General features: G+C 34.7%; 1 protein-coding gene across 4 annotated transcripts in view; it reads left to right on the forward strand.

Annotated features, from left to right (window-relative positions):
* Window positions 1-26,349, forward strand: part of LOC106883596 (DCN1-like protein 5) — a 47,349-nt gene that overhangs the window by 17,259 nt on the left and 3,741 nt on the right. The window contains exons 1-8 of one of the 4 annotated variants that reach the window (XM_052973720.2): window positions 3,667-3,860; window positions 9,344-9,472; window positions 11,706-11,794; window positions 13,605-13,681; window positions 19,552-19,643; window positions 20,271-20,379; window positions 23,373-23,477; window positions 24,966-25,068. In XM_052973720.2, coding sequence (XP_052829680.1) covers window positions 9,384-9,472; window positions 11,706-11,794; window positions 13,605-13,681; window positions 19,552-19,643; window positions 20,271-20,379; window positions 23,373-23,477; window positions 24,966-25,068 — 664 coding nt within the window. In that variant the 5' untranslated portion in view covers window positions 3,667-3,860; window positions 9,344-9,383. Of the gene's footprint in view, window positions 1-3,666; window positions 3,861-4,377; window positions 4,528-4,671; window positions 4,883-9,343; window positions 9,473-11,705; window positions 11,795-13,604; window positions 13,682-19,551; window positions 19,644-20,270; window positions 20,380-23,372; window positions 23,478-24,965; window positions 25,069-26,349 lie in introns of those variants that run through there. The other 3 variants (XM_014934675.3, XM_014934673.3, XM_014934674.3) reach the window with 3 other exon arrangements.

The following is a 26,349-nucleotide window of genomic DNA, read 5'->3' on the forward strand; positions in this document are numbered from 1 at the left end:
AAATGAATAAAACATAGTGTAGATATATTTGAAAAGCAAAATGCTTTTCTGAGGTGCTAACTGTTTCTTCCAAAACAGCAAGCATTATCGAAAGCACAGCAAGAACAACAACAATATACAAAGAAAGCAGATTTAGGACAAGAACGTTACTATATTTGACACCAGTTTCTACAAGAATGGGTCCCACTACATTTCCGCTAGCATTAATCCAGACATCCGTTTCTTTATGAAATGATTTAATTATTTATAGAAAGTGATCTAGGTAGTCAAATGAATAAAAGATAGTGCGATAGTGCAGATATATTTGAAAAGATGCCCATTTGTCATATAGAATTTAAGGAGATTGTTTGCAATGGCTGTTTCCTTAACCTTTGCAATCTTAGAACCGAGTGCAATAAAGCAATAGTTGACATATCAGACGGGTGCCTTTCTTAAGGATGGGATAGGCAGCTGTGTGTGAAACGCTTGGAGAATTTGGGACTTGCTTTCTTGTATATGTAGAGGAACATGCCTAAGAGGATGGTTTCAGCCATAACTATTTTTGATGGGTAAGAGTTAAGTGAGTTGCTAAACACAGTATTGAACTGGTGGAGTTCTGACTAGTCAATAACTTAAACTGCTATAAGGTGGATCTGAAAGAATGTGTGTGTGTGTGTGTGCTTTGTATTATGTGTGGCTTTGTAAATGGACTGTTGTGAAAAGTCAGTGTTTGGCTGATCTGAGATGATGATTTTGTAGACATTGGGTTTAGAGGTGCAAAAGAGGTAAAAGGTGTTTAAAATGTCTGTGTTCCATCAGGGATGTGCGTAGAGGATGTATCTCATTGATGTAGAGAATTAGGGATTTGGTATGTTCCTTTTTTTCAACATTAGTGGCATTAGTATAGGATGAGTGTGGAAGCTGAGAAGGGTGGTGAGTGTTGTAACCACAAAAGATAATGACTTTGGAGAGCAGTGACATGGAATAGAATGTTCTTGATTCAGGAAGAGATATGACTGAAAAGTTGGCTGGAAAATTTCAGAAAGTGATGGAAGAAGCAGATGTATTTGGTGAGTGTGGAAAGATGGTTTTTGAGACAGAGTAACAGAAACTTTTTGTTATTCATGTCCAGATGAGAGTACTGAGTGGCTGAGAGAATGGAATGTACGTGTGGGAATGGAATCATCACTACATCTGTGAAGTGCAGTAATTGAATACTGCACTAATAGGTTAAAATTCTGAATATGAAGTGCCTGCGCATTTAAATATTAGAGTACTTGAGCATTGAAACTGAACACTCAGCCTCACTGACCTGTTTCCAACAACCTCACTTTTAGAGTTCATGTTTGCACCTAGAGCATGTGTATATTACAAATACTCTGTGCTACAAAAGTAAAACTTTTTACACTTTGATTGCAAATCCTGGATTTTTAGTCTTATATCCTGTATTATCTCTAAGAGCCTTCACTGTTTTGCTTTGATATCTTATCCTATTTTGTCTCTCAGCAGATGTAAATTTTAGGGCCTCAATACATACAATATTTAACTGAGAATTTCACTGTACACAGTGTTTTTTTTTTTGTAACATTTGTTTCCTTTGCTTGTTAATTTACATAACTTTTATCTCCAATATTCTATTTCTAGCTCTATGAAAATAAGACATAATTGTCCATAGTTGAACCTTGTGATAAATATATTCCTATTTTATTGGATGTCTTTCTCTTGCATTTATAGATATAGAATGTTATTTTTACATTCATTTCCCATGCTGGCATGTATTAAATGGGTTGTCATGGTTCATATTTGAAGTTATTGCATTCAGAGATGGGTTGGAAGACAATTTTGGCATCATGTCCATAGCTAGATGCCCTTCCTAACACTAAGCACTTTACAGAATGTACTGGGTGCATTTTTTCCATGGCTTTAGAACTAGTGAGGTTGGCAAGACCAATGAGTTCAGTTGACTCCACACAGTCTCTGAATAATTTGCCAACCATCCTACAAAATGTACTTGGTGCATTTTATTGTTGCACCTGCACCATTGAGGTATCTTTGTACTTCATAAGACTAAAGAGCTCCACATTCTAAGAAAGAATAGCAGAAAGAGTAATGACAAGTCGAGGTAGGGTTTGATACTGAGAGAAGTGAGTGTATGATGACAGGAACAGCATTATTGAAGTATGGAAGGTGGTAGAGGAGAGGGTAACAGAAGAAATAAAGCTTGAGGAGTAATGAGAGAGAGACAGTAATGTCGGGGATTAGTGGGAGAGAGCTAATAATAGCAATAACCTATTTAGTAGTAAGAGGATGAATGATTGACAGATAGTTGTAGCAATTAGTTGTGGAAATTAGATCCTTTCCATTTTAAATGGTAGATATGTGTCAGTAGATGCCATTTTAAATTCTATATATCAAAATTCATCCAATTAATGCACATGTCAATAAATGTTCATTCTGGTCACAAAGAAGTGGTAAAATTTGTCTGAAATAGTCTTCATTTTGTAGGATGATTTTTCCTCCAAAAAAGTCTTTTTTCTTTTTACGCCTGTAATATCTTGTATTTGTCATTTTGTTTGAGAAATGTTCGCATTAATGCATAAAACATATCTTCACATTGTTTCCTTATGTTAAACATTTTAGTACTCCATTGTTTCCAATTTGAAAATTTTCCGTTGCAAATAGAAAAATCTTTTGGAAATCAAATTACTTGGGAATGAGTGTTTATCTAGAAAACGAAATTATAAAGTAATTAAGATATTCATTAATGATTAAAGTAAACTAGACAGTAGAGAACTGGTTTGATACTTTGAAGAATTCAGTGCAACAAAAACAATTGAGTTCATGTGGCACAACAGGATGGATGTGAACAGTTATTGGAAGATGCTAAATCTGTTTATGCCCCGTGTTAAAAAGATAAAAGCTTTTGTTGTTTGTACCCAATCAAAAAACAAAAACAAAAAAAACTTCTGGTTTTTTTTTTATCCTTATAATTTTTTTTCTTTTTTAAAAAATTCAATAATAATGATTTCTGACAAATGCTCAGGCTGCACATTCTAGAACTTCACAGGTACTTATTTTTATGGGTCTCATGAAGGATGGAATGCAGTCAACCCACGAACGTAACTGCATAGACATTTTAGCCAATTTCTGCTGGATTCAGCTATTCAAATAAATGTGCAGAAGACTACAAATTCTGGGAAACAGAACAATTGATTAATATCATTTCATTACCTGAACGGATGAAAGGCAAAGTTGATACAATCTTTTCTATTACTGGCACAATTGTTTGGGGGATGGCGCTAGTTGATTATATCGACCTCAGCACTTGACCGGTACTTAATTCATCAACCTCGAAAGGATGAAATGCAAAGTCAGTCTCGGCGGAATTTGAACTCATGATGGCTCGAGATAAACAAAAACAACAATTATAACCTTATTGATGATGATGCTAAAGAACTAAAATGTTACAAATTAAAATATCCGTGGAAAATAGAAATATGTGGGGAAGAACAAAGCGATTTTTATGAAGGGCGAATTTGACCTAATGGGAGGGAATTGGACCGGAATCTTGTCTAACGCTTTGTTATTATTGTTTTATTCGAAATGAAAAATATTAAATATTAATCTTGAAAATAAAACAACATAAAAGGAAACCAACCAACAGGAAGTATCAAGACCTTTCAGATAAGCGGTTCCATTTACCGAGTGCACCTTCATGTTAGATGACGATTTTTGAAATAGTTTCTTCTCTCACAAGATAAGGGAGGAATCGTGTCTTCGCCGACCGGTGCCTCATTATCTGGTGTAAAGCCGATGTGCGACCCTTAGTTGAGAATAGTTTCACTCGGGGGATTATGACTGGGCGCTACGTCTGTCAAACGGTACGACAATTATGATTCTGATTTTTATTTATTTATTATTTTTTTACACGGAAGATACAAGGTCTGAGAATTATCGAAGAGGTAAACGGAAATGAAGTCACAGGGAAAAAATGTCACATTTCATTCTAAGTATTAGTTAACGTAATTAAATATTATTTGAAATCGATTATTAACCGATTATATATACCATTGCCCACAACAACAATACAATTTATATAATGGTAATTTAAGATATTTAAGTGTGTTGCGTAACTTTTTCCTTTTTTGCATGTGAGTTTTTTTCTTTGATATTTTTTGGGACATTTTTTTGTCTGACTTTTCCTGTATTCTAGAAGGGAAAAATAGTTGTGATGTTTATATATTTTTTAGAGACATTATATATATATATATATATATATATATATATATATATGTAAAACAGCATAATGTCACAAATTTGTTATAAAAGATTACGGTTGATTAAATCGTATCAGTACTTATTTCATCGACCTCGTTAGGTGAAAAGCAATCAAAGCCAACCCGCTGGGATTTGAACTCAAAGCGCAACGGAACTTATCTAAATACCGTTTGACAATCCGATGCAGTGCAGTTTCTGAATGCAACATCCTTCATAACCATCATTGTCGTTCTCCTCTTCGTTTATTTACCTTTATAGTTTAGATGAGTGGTATGTATTTATTTATCTAACGGCTTATCCCATCTTTGAAAACTTGTGCCATCAACGCTGAAAGCTTACTTCCAGAACGCTTTTAATAATTTTTTTTTTCTTTTGGCTTTTCTTAAATTTAATTTCTATTTTGTTTTCCTTTTTTTTCTTTCGTTGTTTTTCTCTTTTACGTTCTTTCTTTCTTTCTTCCTTCCTTTTTATATACGTTCCTGTTGTTATTCCCTACCACTGCTACTACTGCTGTTGCTGCTGCTGCTACATGTGTTTCTTAAATATTTATTTTAGCTGTTTTCGCAATCGTTCAAAGATGTATAAATCGAATTCTGATTACAGACTGGCCAAACTTTCAGATTCTGTACGTATCCAGTAGCATTCCATTCGTCATTCACAACGGGAATATGCAATCTTTTCTGTGAAATTGTATATGAGGCAGTATATTATATAGTGTTTATATTGCATATGTGTATCTATATTTTATTCATGATGTATGTTAACGACATATGATGATATATTTGGATATGGACGCATGTACCTTTACTTCACTCGTTACGTAATGTGTGTGTATATGTATAATAATATACATGCTAGACATAACTTTGTGTCAAGTGTAGAAAACGATTGGTATTTCATTGACATTTCTACACAACAGATAGCATTACATGCCATTATAATTTGTTGCACACACAGACACACACACACACACACACACACACACACACACACACACACACACACACAGATATGTATATATGTGTGTATGTGTAGTCATTACATGTGTGGGCGTGTATACGTGTAAGAATGAAAGGTTGTATATATGTCATTGTGCATGTGTATATGTACTGGCGTATATATATATATATATATGCATGCATGCATATAAGTACACATGTATTTACATGCATACATATATATATAAATATATATTTATAGGTGTGTGTGTGTATATATATATATATATATATATATATATATATATATATATATATGCAAAAAATATGTATTCAAGGAATAGACATAGCAGTGTGGTAAGAAGTTTGCTTTCCAAACATATGGTCTCAGGTTCAGTCCCACTGGTGCCGTGATCAAGTGTTTTCCATTATAACCTTGGGCCAAGCCAAACCTTGTCAGTGGATTTGGTGATGGAAATTGAAAATGCCCATCATGTGTATGTCAATATGTATCCTATGTTTGTGGAAGACACTTGATAAGGTGCTACAGTGTGAATGAACCTGTAACTATATGGTTTCAGAAGCAAGCAAATTTCCTACTACACAGCCATACCTGTTCTTGTATACATCATTTTTTGTATATGTATGTATAAATGCATATATATATATATATATATATATATATATATATGTACATATGTGTGTGTGTATGTATAAATGGCCCTGTTCAATATGTCGAAAATATGTTGGCAGAAATTCTATACAGTGACTGTATTCTGGGCAAACTGATGGAGACATGAAAGGTGTAGGGCATAGGTTCTCAAAGTGGGTGCTACTGCCCCTGGGTGGGTGTTGAGATGGTCCAAGTGGGCACTGGTGCCTAAGGGGGCAGTAGAGAAAAAGGTGTTGGGAGGAAGGCAGTGGATTGGGGGATGCTATGAATTTATTGTAATATTGTATACAAATTATATCAAATATCAAATGATTCATAGTATATATATATATATATATATATATAGATTAGTAAAACAGAAAATATTTATTCATACATAAAAATAGCGGTGAGGGTATAATGTGTCCATGGGGGGGGGGGGCAGTGGATAAAAAAGTTTGAGAACCTCTGGTGTAGGAGAATCACAGGAAGGTTAACAGAGAAAATAGACTTTGTTTGTGGCAGATGCATTGGTGCAATAAATGTTGAAAACTCACAAGATAAACTTTTTCATGTCTGCCCAGGAAGATCCATAAAAGTGGTAGACAATTTCTGTTACCTAGGTGATCTAAGTGACTGGACGAGGATGCTCTGAAAGCATAGTTGCTGGAAGTAGTACTGGCTGAAGTAAATTCAGAGAGCTATTACCTTTGTTGGCAACAAAGGGCTTCTCTCTCATAATGAAAAACAGATTGTATAATGCTTGTGTGTGGTAAAACAGGTTGTGAAATTTGGACCATGAATGCAGAGGAGTTGAGAAAATCAGAAAATGTACAATACCAGTGTGTATATTCAACAAAGTACATATGTGTTGAGAGAAAAGTTGAGCATAAGAGGCATCAGATGTATGCAAGAAAGAAGACTGCATTGGTATGGTCATATAATGTGGATGCATGAGGACAGTTGTATAAAAAGTGTTGATTACTTAAGGTTGACTGTTAAACAAAGAGCAGCAGAATAGTTATTATAGTATTAATGTATATTAGCGACAGAGGTAGTATTAATACTGAGAAATAATATTTATCTCTGCTTTAACATGTGGATGTTCTGTTAGAACAAACTATACTATGATAGATACCATGAAAGAAACTCTGTTGGCTTTTGATGCAAAGTGTACATTTTTTTAATATTAGTAGCACGGAGATAAATCACCACCATCTTCAGTGCCAAGATCACCAAATCACTGGTTAATTGCAACACCAGCACATGTACTGTTTTTCTATATATTGCTGGTATGGAGACAAGTCACTGCTATCTCTAGTGGTCAAGTGTCCATCATTGACAAGACCAAGGAAGGTTGAGATCATGTTTTTCTGGTAGTCTCGAAGCTGGAGTTGTGGGAATTTATCTTCCTGCTAGTGATATAAACAAGCATACATTTTGCACCAAAAGCCAATATGAGAGCTTCTTTCATGGTATCTACTGCAGTAAAGTTTGTTCTCACAGAACATTCTTGATAAAGTGGGGATAAATACTACCTCTTGGTATTAATGTTACTATAGACAGAGAAAGAATGAGAGAGGGTAGGAAGATGAGAAAGAGAGAGAGAGACGACTGATGGTTAGGTAGGTCGTAAGAGTAGCTTGGCATAGTGAATGGGAAGAAGGAGAGACATGGTTGTGGAGAAGAGGTCATTTGGTTGCTCAGGAGGGTGACCAATATAACACGAGAGTGGAGATAACAGTATTGAGAATGAAATATAGTAAGAAGTATTAATGGTATTGTTGAATAGCTGGGAAGCATGCAGTTCTGCTAACTTTTAATTACAGCAACAAAATAGTGCAATTAGAGTGATGATGAGTGATAGGAATATCTTCAGGAGGAAATTAGGTGGTGTGAGTAGTTATGCATGTACATATATACATTGTGCTTCCAGAATATCAGTTTTACCAAAATGGGCAGGTCTTTTACAGTATTGAAAATTGCCAGTCATTCCAGACCTTTCTCATTTCTGCAAGGTTCAAAGTCCTTAACTACTTTGTCCTGGTCGTTATCTTGGGTTCCATAAGCTCCATCCATATAGAGTGATCAGCACTTAATACAGCTATCCTCATTCATATACATCACGTCTTCATTCAGTCTTCATTCTTGCACATTACATTTGATTTGTCTTATGTGCAGTTTATCCATCAATGTGTTTATAACTTATTGTTCATGCACACTTACATTACACATCCAACAAAGTATGCTAGCTGCATTTCTTTCCATTCTTCTCAAGTCTCCTGCATTCAAGTTCCATGTCTCAGTACCATGCAACTTTGCAGTTATAATACATGTGTCGTAAAATCTATTTTTCATTCTGAGGGAAATGAACTTTGTTGCCAATAGGGGTAGAAGTTCCCTGAACAGTTTTCCAATGTGTTCTTAGACTGGCTGTTATACTTTTGGAACAACCACTTCCCCTGCTAATTACATCCTATAGGTAACAAAAGATATCACTTTGGGTATCATATATGCAGTTTATGTATATTCCTTTACTGCATATTGAACAAGGCCATTTCCCTGAAGACACCAAACTTTAGTCTTTTCTCTGTTTATCTTGAGGTTTCTTGATTCTAGGTTTAGCTTCCATGCATAAAATTTCTTTATAATTCCCCTGTTGTTTTAGTTATGTGTATTGATAAGTGTGTGTGTGTGTGTGTGTGTGAATGGGTATGCCCAACTTCAGATTACCCAAACAGATCTTTGGTGAACTAATAGTCATGTAGTGGACCAAAGAAGAGATACAAAGACACACTCAAGATCACTTACTGTAGTGTTGTATACTGTGGAGTTACAGCAATCAGAATCAGAAATGATCATTGAAGCTAATGGGAGGAGGGATGCTTAAAAAGCAAGAGCCCCACCAGGTCTTGACTCTCTTATTATGTACCACCATTGTAACCATGGATCTCATGCCAAAATTAGCTTTATAAGCCACCCATTCAACTAAATCCTTCAAGGTAGTGCCTCAGTATGGCCACAGTCTATTTTTGTTTAAGGCTTTAACTTTATGCTTGAGGATGAAATTCTAAAAATATTTGAAGAAAGCATTCTGAATTAATGAAGCTATGCCTTTTATAATTGAAGTAAAACAGAAAAAAGCTACTCTGAATAATTCAACACAGTACTTATATGAAGATACTGCCTTCCTTAACAAATACTTAATAGACAGATTTGATAAAAAACATTGCTTAAGAAACTTGGTGTGGTAGATGATACCAAAAGTAAAAAATAAATATTGTTTCTTTTTACATTATTTGATAGAGTTGTATAATGCATCAAATGATGATGTGACACTTATGATTCTTTTTCTTAAAGCAGCATTGAATGGGTATAGTTTGTGGAGAACTAAATTCTAACTCATTGGCAACTACATGTATCCATTAACATTAAATTAGCAAATATCCACTCTTATTAAGTCTTAACACTGATTTTAAAATTTGTGTTTTTATAGGTTCTGAGTGAAAATAATTTCTAATATATCTGATCTTGAAATGCCACCTCGTCGTCGTCGACGCTCACCTGACACTGAGAGAAATATAGGAGATTTAAATGACATAAGAGCTAAGAAGATTGCATCTTGGTAAGTTAACCACTAACATTTCACTGGGAATTATGTTAATAAAACATACTTTGAGAACAATTAATTATCTGTCTTAGCATGTAACCACTCAAACCAGAGTAAGTTGAAATTATGGGATACAGCGTGGTGTATGTAAACTATTTCAGCAAATGAACTTACTGAATCAATGGCAAATATCACTAGATGCTGAGCAAACTACTGCTATCATATGTAATCATGGTATGTACAAATGAGGCATTTCAGCTAATGAAAGACGAATGTGACTAAAACCCAAATCAGATGTTCAAGCCACATTGCTTGATCAGGACATCTGGCATGGAAGAGTTACATATGTCCAGGCAGTCACCCTAAAAGATGATGGTGGATAATCCAAGGAGTTTCATAATACATTTAATAATTATCATTCTATTTGTTTCAGGGAGAAAATGTTTTCTTTAAATATTACCTTTATCTTTTATTTTTGTTTAATGCTTTAACTTTATGCTTGAGGATGAAATTATAAAAATATTTGAAGAAAGCATTCTGAATTAATGAAGCTATGCCTTTTATAATTGAAGTAAAACAGAAAAAAGCTACTCTGAATAATTCAACACAGTACTTATATGAATATACTGCCTTCCTTAACAAATACTTAATAGACAGATTTGATAAAAAACATTGCTTAGGAAACTTGGTGTGGAAGATGATACCAAAAGCATCATAATAATTATGGTTCTGATAAAAAATATTGTTCTTTGGTAAAAGCTAGAAAGATTAACATGGAAAAGATTTACCACATTATTCATTAGTTTAAGGATTAAATTTGATTATTAAGATGTTAGAAGACAGATGGATGCAGTAAAACTACGGTGAACAAATAAACAAATGTATTGGTACATTATTTACATTTGATGGATATTTGGCCCCATCTTGTTTGTTGTTAACACAACATTTCGGCTGATATACCCTCCAGCCTTCTTCAGGTGTCTTGGGAAAATTTCGAACCTGGGTTCTCATTCCTAAGGTATTTGTCGATGTTATTATTATTATTCAGGTCACTGCCTGGAATCAAACTCAGAATCTTAGGGTTAGTAGCCTGCGCTTTCAACCACTATGCCATATGCCAGTGGCATAGTGGTTAAGAGCAAGAGCTACTAACTCCAAGATTCTAAGTTCGATTCCAGGCAGTGACATGAATAATAATAATGATAATAATAATAATATTGAAAAATACCTTAGGAATGAGAACCCAAGTTCGAAATTTCCCCAAGACACCTGATGAAAGCTGGAGGGTATATCAGCTGAAACGTTGTGTTAACAACAAACAAGATGAGGACAAATATCCGTCTAATGTACATAATTCCTCATCTCTTGAATATAGAACTGAAATGTATTGGTGTTAAACCAGGTTTAAGTTAGTGGGGATGTGAATTGTTTAGCGTTTTTGAATGCTGTTGATCAATCCTGTAAATAATTTTACTAAGGTGAAGTAGTGTTGTGAATAAACAAAAACAGCATTGTTTTTTTCTCATGTCAAGTATTTTTCTGTTTGAATAAAGCAGATTACTAGCTTTCAAATTTCAATAAGTTAAAGTCGTTTAATCTCTCTCTCTTTTCAGTTAAATTGTAGAACTTCCAATTATATCCACTCATTTATCAATAGCATAACTTTATTATTGGTCAGCTTCAAATTTTTAGATACAGGAAATTTCAGAACTTCTTACTTTTCATTTACAAGTACTTTGATGTACAATACCAGCACAAAATTCCTTAATCCCTCATCCTTTAAACTGGCCACATCCAGCCCAAATATTCTACCTGCTTTATGTTCAAACTGACCTGATTTCTTCTGTTATACTTCAGCCTTTCACCACCTGGCATGAAGCAATCGCCCTCTCTATTAAAACCACATTCAGACAAAGGAGGACTTTTCTTTTGGCTTGCAAGCTACTTGGTGACCTCACTAGGGTCAGTGTCATAATAAAAATGCATCCAGTACACTCTGTAAGGTCGTTAGCATCCAACAGTAGAAACCATGCCAAAGTAGGCTTGGGAGCTCAATGCAGTCGCTTGATTCACTGGATTCCATCAAATTGTTGAACAGGGAAGACCAACAGATGATGATGTTGAGTAATTGCTAACTGACCCAGATTAAATGATACATGTTGTGAAAATGTTTCATCAAATGTCTTACATGAAATGAATTATACTCTTTATTTGCTTACAAGAAATGAATTATATTCTTTATTTGCAGGCCAAAAAAGGACCTAATGAATGACGAAGTAGTTGATACTTTTTCTAAGAAAAGATGTTTAGCATGGTTTCAAGAATACTCTGGCTCTGGTGAGATTGCTTTTTATATAATTATTTCTTATTGAGGCATCATACTTGTGTCCTCATTATTTTATATTACATTTTGCAAGAGGTATCTTTTCTTTTTTTATCTTTCTGTCATTGTGACATTGTGAACATTATTTTGCAGTATATTTTGACCACATGTGAAAATGATATATAGTTTGTATGCAAACCACTAAACCACTCATTACTTTCAAGTTAGTTTTATGCTTCACTGAGTTGCTCCCTTTTGTCCTTACATGTTCTGCTGCCAGGTTAATGAAAATGGGGTTAATTATTCAGTGCTTGGCCTAGAATATGGTTTTAATATACAAGGGATGAGATACAAACATATAATTCTTCAGCAACTAAACCGATATATCTTATTGATTCAGCTGTTCTGACTCTTCTTACCTGTTCTGCAAAATACTTGCCCTGGAAACAACAGCATGTTATGGAACTGGGACCATAACTTATTGGGTCAGTGAAAATCTTCTTACGTTCCAATGAAATATAGTCAGTTTAAATTATTTATTTTTTTGGACATCTCGTAGTGATTCATTTAAAAAAAAAAAAAAAAATGTTCAAGAATTATAATAAATGATTGTTCAAAAATCATTATTAAATAGATTTCTGAAATTCCTTATTAGCCAATCTCTGATAGTTTTATCTATTTCTGAAACAATTGAACCTTTGTTGAACTTACCATCACTATTTTCACTAATTCTAGTGTATTCCAGTCCTTCATTTTGAGAATTCAAGTTTTTGTTATATTTAAATGTATCTCAGTAACCATTCAAGCTTCTTATCACTCTGGTACATAAAATTGGTTTCAAATTTCGGCACAAGGTCAACAATTTTGGGAGAGGGGATAACTTGATTACATCAATCCCAGTGCCCTGCTGGTACTTTTCCTATCAACTCTGAAAGGGATGAAAGGCAAAGTCAACCTTGGTGGAATTTGAACTCAACTTAAGGACAGATGAAATGCTGCTTAACAGTTTGTCTGGCATGCTAATGATTCTGCCAGCTCACTGTCTTACTGTGGTACATAATATTAAATATAATCCTCTCTGTAAATAAGGCATTATACTTTACAACATTTCTAGATTTATATTCTCTACTAATTGGTGAAATGCGACATATATGTTAGCCAGTCATGGCCTGAATTTGGTTGGTGATAGTCTTGAATTCATGACACTAGAGTTGGCAGTCTATCTTGTCTACTCAGCTAGTTCACATCTATACATATAGATACACACACACACAGTCACATACAAATACAGGCATAAAATAATATAATTAAATCATTATTTTAACCCTTTAGCATTCAGACTGGCCATATCTGTCCTGCATATTCTACATGTTTTATATTCAAACCAGCTAGATGCAGTCTCTCACACCTACCCTACAATGTCCTTCTAAAAATAAGCAATCACATCATTAAAATCTCAACACTTAAAGATAATTCATGATTAATTCAAAACAATGTGAATAAATAAGCATTGCATTTAACAGAGTAATCTGAATGCTAAAGGGTTAAGTCAGCCATATCTGGTCCAAATATTCTACCTGTTTTATGTTCAAACCAGCTTGATATGACCTCTCACACTGACCTTACAATGTCATTCTAAAACTAAACAATCACATCATGGAAATCTCACAGCTATGAGATAATACATGATTGATTCAAAACAATGTGAATAAATAATTATTATATTTGACAGAATAATCTGAATGCAAAATGGTTTATGCATTAAAATATAAATTGAGGTTATTAATTCAACTTAGAAGTATTATACTTTTTTTTTTTTATCAGAAGGAGCGGATGATGATGTGATTTGTCCAGAAGGTATGGAAAAATTTTGTGAAGATATTGGAGTAGAACCAGAAAATGTAAGCAACTGAAATATGTCAGCATGTTATCCCTTCTTTTTACATACTATAATACTGTGTGTGTGTGTGTATTTACACACACACACACACATACACACACATATATGTCATCATCATCATCATCATTTTAAATCTGCTTTCAATGCTGCTATGGATTGAGTGGTCCAGTAGGATCCTAGGATCTGGTGCATGCTGTTTTGCTTCAGTATCTTGGCTTTGGCATTCATTTCTACAAATGAATACCCTTTCAAATACCAACCACGGCACCAACACTAGTGAAGTCACCTTGAAACTGGCAAGACTACAGAGCACCATGAAAGAGGGCAGACAAAGAGGAAAAAATCGCAGTTTCAAGTAAGGTGTTGAAAGAAATTGATGTATGATGGAAAGGACTGGGGTGTTTTGTCAGAAGGTCTAGTAGAGAAACTAACAGTGTGAGGGAAGGGATTTGAAGAAACAAGAAAGAAAGAATTCTGCATATATATATATATATATATAAATAAAATGTATGTATATGTGTATATAAGTATGTGTGTTTGTGTATATATATAAAATCATTTAACATCTGCTTTCCATGCTGGCATGGGTTAGATGGTTTGACAAGAGCTGGTTAGGCAGAAGACTGCACCAGAGTTTGGTGTCTGCTTTGGCTTTTTTTTTTTACAGCTGGATGCCCTTCCTAACACATCCAGCTCAGTGGACTGAGTGCTTTTTGTGTGGCACAGGCAAGGTTAGTTTTGGCATGGTTTTTACAGCTGGATGCCCTTCCAAATGCCAACCACTGTACAGTGTGAACTGGATGCTTTTTACTTGGCACTAGAACTGTCAGGGTCACCAAGTAACTTGTAAGAACCTTGTGTGCCTTCAAAAACAGATGCTCATTTCATGCAAGTTGATCCATAAGCAGTCTGGAGCATCTCTTGAGTTTCTGTAGCATTTTTGTCCAGTTTACCATAGAACTTTATTGCATAGCAAGCTTCTAAATTGTCGTCACATCCTGACTGTATTCTGCAAATTAATCAGTTGTGACAAGCAGTGTTTAGTAGGGTGTATCAAAAGTGCTATTATACCCATCTCCTTCACTCTCAAATAAAAACCGTTTGTAGGTCAACTTATCAGATGTTTAGTAATGTTGTACTAAAATTACTATAATCTAAGACAGTTATAAGTGCCTCTCTTAAAAAAAGTCTCAAACCTTTTGGAATGCAACTTGCATGTGTGTGTGTGTGTGTGTGTGTATATATATATATATACTATCTGTATCACATCCTCACTTTGTTGTTTTTTTGTTATTGTTTTTTGTGTTTTTTTGAACTTATATATATATATATAATGTGTGTGTGACAAGGGAACATGAAATTATGTAATGAACTTCATTAGCTTACAGCTGTTTCTACTATAAGATGCAATGCATGCAGAGCTGAGTGCTTGTGTAACACTCTATAGCTTCATTGGAGCTTCATTTATGTATGTATATATATATATATATATATATATATATATATATATATATACGTGTGTGTATGTATCTGATAAAAGTGGAACCTCGGTACTTGAAAGTGTCCACTTTGTTAAGTATTGCACTGTCTCTTACCCCACCAGAATCTCTCTCCCTCTCCCATTCTCATTACCCTCTCTTCCTTTCCAGCCCTGCCTTCACTTATCTCTCTCCTCTGCCCTACTCAGTCTTAACTCTTATATCTGCCATCATTCTCATCACCCTCTCACATCTACCATCACACCCCATTCACTGTAGCTGCTCTTATGTACTCCTATATCTCTTTCTCACCATTCCTATGCCTTGCACATCTTCTCCGTCCCTTCTGTCTATCCTCCTTCCCAAACCACTTATCTCTCTCTCTCTCTTTCTCTCCCCACTTCCATACTGATATTTCTCCTCACCACATCTTCACCCTTATTCATCACAACATTCACCTCTACACCATTCATCTCTAATCTTCTCTTATACTCTTTGAGAAAAAAACCCTCCCCCCAATGCACTGTCTGTGTCCTCTCTTACAGTGTGTACTGGGTGCTTTCTTAGCACCATTGTCACTAATGGTGTTGTCAAGAACCTTGCAAGACAAGAAAAGAACGGGGGGGGGGGAGAAAAAGCCCAAAACTAAGTGAGGTGAGGAGTATTTGAGAAGGGGAGGTGACTTCATGTTAGTTGTTGAGAGACTAGGGTATAATAGAGGGACAAGTAAGATGTCTTGTTACAGAAGCAATACCCAACATTATAAAGGTGAATGGAAGCAGCTGGGAAGAAGATGAAATGGTAGAGATTGGGTGCCAGAGCAAACTCTCCAGATACAAGAAGGTCAAGATAAGAGTCAGCAGGTAGAGCCAGTGATGCACATTATAGAAAATACTCAGTAGTGTTCAGATCATTTGAGCATATCGTTAGTATTCTTACCATTTAACATGTTTACATCATTGTTTAACATCCATCTTCTTTGCATACATGGGTAGGACGGTTGACAGGAGCTGGCCAGGTAGAAAAACTACCTTATGCTACTGTGTCTGTTTTGGCAGGGTTTTTATGGCTGGATGCCCTTCCTAACACCAATCATTCTGCAGAGTTGACTGGTTGCTTTTTACATTGGTTTCATTTCTTTCTATTCAAGTTCCTAAATGTGTGAATGTGTTTGTTGCGATATAGTTTAAATGGTGAAGAAGTAGGACCAACATATATGTATGTGTGTGTGTGTGTGTGTAAATATTGGTAATCATTTTCAACTATTTACAACACTAATGCTGCTTTTAATTCATAATTGAATTAGCGGTAACATTATATTGGAAGATTAGATGATTAATGCATTTATGGTCTAAAGAGCAGTTAGTAGGATTAACATATTTATAATTGGTATTCTTGTATATGTTAGCTTAATTGGATAACTTCAGCTCTTACAGACTACATCACACTGCAGGAAGAAAATTTTTGAGTGTTATAAAAAACTCTATCATATCTATGATATTGTTAACCACTCCTATAGACAGGACTCCATTGTAGTATGATGCTGATTAATTAAATATTTGTATAATGGTGGAAAAATTTTGGGTTTCTAAGCGAAATGTTCTAAACAAGATTATTGTTTTTCTGGTGGTTAGATAGAAAGCATATGTAGTGTAAAGACTCATTTGATTTCCTAACAGGATATCAGAGTGAATAAGAATGGTCTTGTGCTAGATCTAGGAAGCCCACTTCATGAATGTTGGCCTCAATAATGATAGTGAAACCAAACTTCTTTGAAGAACAAAAGTAGGTTATCTTTGATTCTGTCAGTCCTCTGTAGATTGTAGTTTCTTGATAATAATAGGCCATAATCTTGGTATAGGCCTCTTTTTTAATGCTGGAAGTAAGAAAAAGACAAATGAGAGTGCTGATTTTCTCTGATTGTTGAATCCATGTTTAAATTAGTTGGAGTGTTTGTGTGTGGATTTTTGAATGTATAAATCATCTTGGTGCCTTAAAATTCATGAATTATTTTATGAACTGTCACTAGGCTCTTGCTGTTGGTTATGGATTTGACAGTTTAAAAGGGACTTATTTAAAATAGGGAATGTGACTAAATATCAAACAAAATAGTCTATACAGAAAAAATCTTTCCATATTAATGCAATTGTATGAATACTTCAGTACATCCATCTTTATCAAAGACATACTTTTATACTCATGATAAAACTATGGATATTTTAGAATAATCAAACAATTGTATAGCATTATATCGATATGTATGTATGTGTGTTTACATACATATATTTCTTGATACCAAGTGGTATCAGAGGAACAAAATTTTGCTTATGGAAGAATTTTAGCCTCAAACATAAGTTACAAAACACTTATTAGTAAGACAGAGGTACTAGATACTAATGTTAGTAAATTATATACAAGGGGGTGCTAGAAAGTTCCTGGCTTTAAGTGTATCATGAAAGGGCTGGTTGGAGGCTCAACCTTTAGTTCTTTTACAGGACTTAGAGAAACTGAAGGACTGTTACAGTGTATGAATCTGAGAGGGAAATATGTTGAATAAAAACATAATTAACTGATCCTCCTGCATTTTCTTTTACCCAAAGCCAAACCCACTCATAGCTTATATTTGCAGCTTGTGGGTCAGAAATATTAAGTGTTTGAATGTATTTCCCAATTAATGCTAGTAGCTAGACACATGTCTTTAGCTAGTAGACTTGTTTCCTGAAAATATGGCCAGCAGTGGCTTTTTAAATTTATTCAAAAAATTTGGACAGCTGTCAAATTTACCCTTTTGATTTTTATTTTAGTCACAATAAGCTTCAATCTTTATGCAAAGGTTATGTACTGATTTGATAATATATGTTTGTGTGTAGCTGTAAAAACCCTGCCAAAACTGACAGGGTAACCTGGTGCAGTCTTCTACCTAGTTGGCCCCTATCAAATCATCTGACCTATGCCAGCATGGAAACAGGCATTATATGATGATGATGATGATTTATGTCAGTGAATGTATATGTGAGGGCTTAAATGGGAAGACATGTATAAATGTGTACCCTTTATTTGTGTGTGTGTGTATATGTATGCTTTTTTTTTTCCCTTTTTTTACAGAGCTCAAAATCTAAAAGCATTTTTTTTGCAGCCTTGAGCTGTCATTGAAACTAGCTGGTTCTGTGGTATCAACTTGAAATCGCCTTTGTTTATATTTCCTTAGCAGAGATCTTTTGGGCAAAAATAAAACATTTTTTATTGAATTTAACTGTTTCCTAATTTTGAAATGTAGTTTTAAGAAACAAAATAGATGTGATGATGCATGTGTGTGAATATTATTGTTATAACTATTGAAGATATAGTGTCAGAGTTACATTTTTTTTTTAAACACTTAACTTTTTTTACTCTTTTACTGGTTTTAATGATTGAATTGTAGCTGCACTGGGGCACTATCCTTAAAGGTTTTACTCAGTCATATTAGTCTCAGTACTTATTTCAATTATATCAATTTCCATTGATCAAACTGCTCAGAGGACATAAAGAGACACAACATAAACATAGCATGTGGTTTTTATTTAGTGTAAACTTAAACATAGTCTTTCTCTCTCTTTCTCTCTCTCTCTCACTCTCTCTTTCTCTCTCTCTCTCTCTCTCTCTCTCTCTCTCTTTTTCTCACACACCCATGCATACATATGTCTTTTTTATAAGCTTCTGCATACTTTCACCTGATGCTTTTGTGGAAGTGTGCCATGCTTGCAAGGTTCCTCCTTTCTTGGATTTTATTCAACCCTTAGTAAATCCTACATTTCACTTGAAAAAAAGGACACCTAGCAGAGGCTATTAATCTGCTTGAAACTTCAACAATTTCTCTTTCAACTGAAATTCTCCTATATGTTGAAATTAATGCTTGGACTAAAGTTTTGGATGTCCTTTTTACCAGTGTAATTAAGCCTATTTTCTTAATTCTTTCTCACTGTAAACAAAATCTCTCATCCATTGAAAAGGGGCAAAACATCTGTGATGTTTATTTCACTATCTAGATCAGTGAGTCCCAACATGGGACATATGTCCCACTGGTGAGGCTTGGTAAAATTAAGATGGGGTGGGATCCCATTTTTTTTTTTAGTGGGACACAAAATTGTGAAAATCTTTATTTCACAGCAAACATACTACACCTATACTCAGCCTAGCCAAACTAATCCCTCCAACCAAGCATACCATCTGAAGACTGTTTGCTACAGTATAATGCTCTTCTAATGCTCCAGTGTGGATATTTCTCTAAGGACATTTCATCTGTAAGGTATACATTTTTCTGGAAAGTTATAGTGGAGCCTGGGAGAAAATAGGTTGGGAAACTCTGATGTAGATAATTTGTCTGTTTTTTTTTTGTTTTTTTTTTTTCTTTTAGATTGTAATGTTGGTACTTGCTTGGAAGCTTGCAGCTAAAAGTATGGGATTTTTTACATCCCAAGAATGGCTCAAAGGAATGTCAGAACTACAGTAAGCTAAATTTTATTAATTTTTTTTTTTTCTTTCTTTTTTTTTTACATATAACTTTTAAAAACGTACCTTATTTAATTATTACAAAGTTTAGTGTAAATATGGTCAATAGGTAAAAACCAGACCAGATTTTTTATTGTCTGGAACTTTCGAGTTTAAATTCCACTTGAATAGCTTTTGTTTTTCATCACTTTGATGAAAAGAATAAACTAGTATAATAGTGTAAGTTGAATATCTACTTCAATGATATGAATTAAATATACAATATATTTAACTTTTGCTTATTTAGGTTTTCAAGCTGTAAACTTGTGTAATTCATGACTAGATATAAGTTACTGCAGCCTGGGTTAAGATCTCTGAATAATCAACAAATATTTCATTAACATGTTGAGTTTGAGACCAGGATCTTTTGATGTGGGTGTTGATAGAAGTACTTACATTGACACTGTTTCAACCAAACTGTGTTGTCTTTGTACCTAATGAATGATAAAATATTCATTTTTGGAGATGCAGAAGTGTAGACAATAACTATTGTTACAAACTAAAATTGTTTTATTAATGATGCTGCTTATAAGAAGTGTATACTTGCCCTTTTAATTCATTAAATCTCCTTCATTTTTTTTTCAGATGTGATACAACTTCAAAATTACGCAAGAAGTTAGATTTCATCCGGTTATATCTCAATGATCAAGTACATTTTAAAAGTATTTACCGATATGCCTATGATTTTGCTAAGGTAAGAGGCTATAAATTAAAGTAAAAAGCATACAATTAAAGAATAAACTTAACTTAAATATTAATTCTTCAAATATTCTGGTGAATTCCATTGTTTTTAAATTAAAGAAATAACATAAGCCTTTGGTATTTGACAAATATAATTAAAAAGAATTTTACAACATAGAAACTTCAATTATGATAACAATATATAAACTATGACATTGCATAGTCTAGTTTAGCCAAGACCAACCAGCCCTGTAATTGAAATAATATATTTCTAAATCTCTGAGAGATTTATGCAGTAGTGGTACGAAGAAGTAGTTGTATGCTGTCAACTTAATGTGATAGTCCCATAAAAGGGAAGAATGCTACTGTTATTTAGCCCTAGGAAACACCGTTTCCTGTTGGACTTGACACATTTCCTGTGTCCTTAAGTTTTCAAAATGGAGACAAGCACCTCCACCCAGCAAAACCAGCATCCAGAGACTAGTTTCAGAGTCATTGCTCATCATCAGTCTGGAGTAGCATGGCTTACTAGCTTGATATTTTTTTTTTTAATCTTTATTACTGGCACAAGGCCTAAACACAGATATGCAGGAACAAAAAACACATGAAAGGATGAATGTGAAATGAATAAAATTACAATGCAAATGAGACAGCCAGCTCACTCCTGCTGTGAGATGAAACCGTGGATTCCTTTTCCTTTAAACCTTTACATTTTACATAACAATTTCTACCCTTGCTCTGAAGCGAAACAGCGACTTCCCTTTTTGCTTTTACCTTACAATTATAAACTTTTTAAACTAATGTTCATACTGGATTTACTTATTTTCTTTACTTTTTTAAAACCAAAAAGTTCAACCAAATGTTTTTCACAGTTTCTAATTAAATTACAACTTACCACTTCATCCACTCCTTTTCCACATAATTCACCACTGAGGCACAAGGCTCAACATCCACCTCCAGCCTCAGTGGGTTCAGTATATTACTATAATTTTTCTTTTTGTTTGTGTTTTTCATGTTGTCTCTTTTTGTCTCTATATTTCTGCTGTTTTGGGATTTCTTGTGATTGCATCTGTGTGTCTGTGTGTTCGTTTGACCCTAATTCTACGTGTTTCATCTGTGTGTCTATGTCTTTAAGTTTCCGTAATTCTGGGTTGTCTTGATTCTGGTTTGAATAACTCTGTACTTGTAAGTCCTTTGCTGGTAATTTTACTGGTAAATTTTCTCCATTTCTCATTGTGGGTAGGGTTTCCTCTTCCATTGCTTTACATTTCTTCAATTTCACTTGTTGTGTTCAGCTTATTATGCCAATCTTCAGGTCTTCACTTTTCTTCCTCAACTCTGAATTAAAAATTGCACCTATGACCCATTCTGGGTCTATTGACGGGATTCTTCCCACCCTAATCCTAACGGTTCTTTTGCCCAAACAGTTTGGTATCAACGTCCAATACTCTCCCTGTATCAGCCTGTTGTCTGTTTTTTTCGCCTCCTCTTCTGATACAAAGGTTACTACTATAGTTGCATATTTCCTTCCTCTTGTAAAGAAAGTTATCCTTTCTCCTATTTGTTCCTCCAAGATTTTCTCTACCTCTTCCTGTGGCATGTGTTCTATTCTCTTATTTACATTTGAAAATGTTCTGAATATGACCGTCTTGTTTTCCATATTTCTTTTCCTCCTCTGGCAGGGTCATTTTCATATTTGACTCTTCTTTCTTTATCATACCACAATATTCAGTTATCTTCTCCTCATTCCACTCCATCATCTCTGGCTTCAGCACATGTGGGTCAAGGGGAGCTTGACCTCTAGTAACCTCTGCGTAACTTTTCATTTTTTCAATCGTTTCACTACCACCCAACAATGGCAGCTACGCACAAAAATCAGCTAGAATTCTTCAAAAAACAACAAAAGGGCATGGTTTGCTAGCTTGATTCTTTATTACAGGCACCAGGCCTAATGACAGAGGGGACATACAAAGACATGCGGGAACATAAAACATATGAAGGATGAATGTGAAATGAATAAAATTACAATGCAAATGAGACTGCCATCTTGCTCCCGCTGCGAGATGAAACCATGGATTCCTTTTCTTTAACTTTTACACAACCTCTAGCTTCGCACTGAGGTGAAACTGCAACTTCCCTTTTTGCTTTTGCTTTACAATTACACACACCTTTTAAACAATTGTTCATTCAGGATTTACTTATTTTTTCCTTTTTTTTTTTTAAACTAAAGTCAACCAAATGTATATTCCAGTATTTTTTACAAACATTTTGGAAACCTGTTCATTCAATGACAAAATTTACTTTTTTTTCCTTAAAGGTTCAAACAAATATTTTCCTCAGTCACAGTCTTTACAAGATTACATCAACTTACCTCTTCTGTCTCTCACAATGCCTTTCACTTTTACAATCTTTTACGTTGGGGCGTCCTATCTCACTATAATTTTCCTTTTGCATAAAACAATCCAATTCTACTGATTACTATGTGGGCCATCCTTCACATGTTTAGATAGTTATTAAGTTGATGTATATTCAATCAACAATTGATTGAAAGTGGAATATATTTTTATTTAGTTTTGTATTGGCTATCATTATTGTATTTGTCAGTGTATAAGACACACTCCTGCATAAAACAAACCCTGTATGGGGTATGAGTATAAAACTACATTCCTTTGCCAAGCCATGTTGAGCCAGTGTGACAGAGTAGGCTCATCAAACTTGTATGATATCATGAATTTGAATTCATGGCCCTCACATCAGACTCTGGTTGAGCGGGGAGAATATTCTTAGGCCATCGTCCTGCAGTTGACTGAAATTAGGCAATCCAATCCAATCTAGTTTCAATGAAAGAGGTCAAAAATATTTGTTTAATTTATGCCATAGGAACTTTGCTCAGTTCCATTACAAATGAACATTTATTTAATTTGGTATATAATGTGTGAAAAATAACTCATTGATTCAAAAAAATTAATAAAAAGTTGATGTATTTTCTTTTATCTGATTTTGTAGGACAAAGACCAGAGAAGCATGGATATAGAAACTGCTAAAGCAATGTTATCACTGTTGTTAGGGAAACATTGGACATTGCACAGCTCTTTTCATCAATTTCTAGAGGTTAGTGAATTGCCCTTGAGTTATAGTTTAGAGGTGTGTTTGGGATCTATGTGCACATAAATATAAACAAACATCTCAATAAACACATTGTCGCTCTCATGTGTGTGTGCATAAAATATTTTTCTGTTTTTATTTCTTTAATCTGATGCAGTGAAAATCTATCAAGTGTGTTTGTGTGTGCCATCAACATCTAACATCTACTTTTCATGCTGGCATTTGGATGGTTAGACAGAATCCAGTGAACCATGGGGCTGTGTTGAGCTCCCAAGTCAGCTTTGATTGGGTTTCTATGGCTGGATGCCTACTTAATACCAACCACTTTACAGAATGTGCTGGGTGCCATCAGCACTAGTGAAGTCACCAAGGACCTTGCAAGACAAAACAGAACAGAAAAGGAGCAAAAGGCCTCCTCAGCTAAATGGTGGGGATGGGGTAGTATTGCACATCACATTCAATTCCCCTTATGCCTAACTTTTCCCTTGCACATCACATCTAATTCCTCTTGTGCCTAACTTTTCTTTCAATACACTGTACACTGACATTGCACATCCAGCAGAGCATGCTAGCTTCATTGCTCTTTAGTTTTTACATGTCCTCTACATTCAGAGTGCTTGTCTCACTACCATGTAGCATTTCTCTACGTACACATGCATCATACAATCTTCCTTTCACTTGAGGGGAGAGACCTTTGGTTTCCAACAGAAGTAAAAGTTCTCTGATTTTTCTCCAACCTGTTCTTATTCTAGTAATTACATTTTCCTTACATTTTCCCCCACTGCTAATTAGGTCCCCTAGGTTGCAGAAATTAGCCACTATGTCTAGAGAGCCTCTGAGACATTAGAGAAAATTTCTCAAGTGTCTGTAGCTTTTATGACTTCTGAGCATTTTCTGCATACAAACATTACTTTCCCTGATAACCTTCCTACTATTTCACTGCACCTCTTGTATGTCTATAGCTTGCACAGGGTACACCATATAGAATTCCTCTCTACACCTGTCCTTCATATCAAACAGGGCCATTTACCTGATGGGATAAGGTCCTGTCTGTTTTCTTGCTTACTAGAACCTTGGTCTTTGCTAAGTTAACCTAAACCTGAGCTGGGGTGAATAGTATTGAGGGAGATAGCTTTATGCCAGGTGAAGAGGAAATGTTAAAGTATGGTTGAAAGACAGGAACAGGTGTCTTGCTGTGGGGGAGATATGCTTATCCCAGCTGAAAGGGAAAGAGGATAGTTGTAAAGGTGTGTCAGGGCATTACCCTCACCCACTGAGTTACAGGAAGGTGAATAAGAGAATTGGCATGGATGGGTATGTAAGTTCATGAGAGCGTGGGAGGTAAATAAGCTTTTTCTCTGACTATAATTAGTTTGGTTTTGTAATATAGTAATCATGTTTGCACACACACACACACACACACTAAATTATTGTGTATAGCAGGCACATTTCCATGTGTGTGTATAATAATCTTTTTTTTTTTTGTCTTTGCAGCAATCAAAATACAAAGTTATAAACAAGGACCAATGGTGTAATATATTGGAATTTAGTCGAACAATCTACCCAGATCTTTCAAATTATGATGAAGATGGGGCTTGTAAGTATTTTAGATCACTTTTCTTTTTCCATTTCCTTTTTAATTTTGTAAGAATTCTAACTAAAACCATTTGAATTGAAACAGGAAGAAAGTTATTTTAAGAACACACACACACACACACACACACACACCATACCATTCACTTAGTTGTGGTTGACCATAGAATTTGATGATAACCATCTTCAATTGAAGATTCTTTGTTAATTGTATACGTGATTCCTGATGTGCAGCACTTTTTATTGCGGTCTAGACACAAATGTTTAGTTGAAGATGCCAGGTATTAATTTGCATGTAGGACTTTTCTCTGGCTTCTTCTTCTAATAGTGCTGAGTGCATTTCTTCTCCATATCTGCAATCCCTCTCCAGCAATGAGATCAGGCAAGTCAACAGTTGGCAGCCATGCTGTCCATTCTTGAAGGGTTGATGTTGCTCCTCTTTATATTAGTCTTCAACTGGTCTTTCAACTTACACTTTCGTATGCCATCCAGCTGATGCTGAAGGTGTTCTTGGATGTAAAGGATCATATGGAAGAGATGTGAGTCAGACATGCACACTACATATCCTAGACATTTTAGTTAATGTTTGTACAGCATGACTTCAGTGCTGCTCATGTTGGTATGAAAGAGGATTTCTGTGTTCAATATGTCTATCTGTGTCTCCCTTTCCTGTCTGTCTGTCTGTCTGTCTGTCTGTCTATCTATAATATCTGTCTTTTTATTTTTTTTCTCACGATCCCTTTTGATTGGAATTTTATTTTTCTCCTTTTTTTCTATTTTCAAAAAGAAAAGCTCTACATTCTTTAGTCCCCTCTGTGTTCGGCCTTGTGTGGCTAATAAAGAAAGTTATCTATAATATCTATCTATAATATCTATCTGTTTATCTATCTATATCTATGTGTCTATCTATCTATGATATCTATCTGTCTGTCTCCATAATATCTATCTGTCTATCTATCTAAAATATGTCTGTCTATCTGTCTGACTGAGGTCTGGAAAGCTAGCAGCTGCACCAGGCTCCCAATCTGATCTGGTAATGTTTCTACAGCTGAATGCCCTTCCTAATGCCAACCACTTCATGAGTGTAGTGGATGCTTTTTACATGCCACTGGCACAGGAGCCAGTCAGGTGGTTCTGGCATTGATCACATTCGGATTATGTATCTATATATATATATATATATATATATATATATATAATCTAATCAATATATATATAATATCTATTTATCAATAAATATATATATATATATGGTAATAGCAGTTTTTGATACATCCTATTTTTT

The sequence above is a fragment of the Octopus bimaculoides genome, chromosome Z, assembly GCF_046866305.1.
Source record: "Octopus bimaculoides isolate indiv1 chromosome Z, ASM4686630v1, whole genome shotgun sequence".
Classification (NCBI taxonomy): domain Eukaryota; kingdom Metazoa; phylum Mollusca; class Cephalopoda; order Octopoda; family Octopodidae; genus Octopus; species Octopus bimaculoides.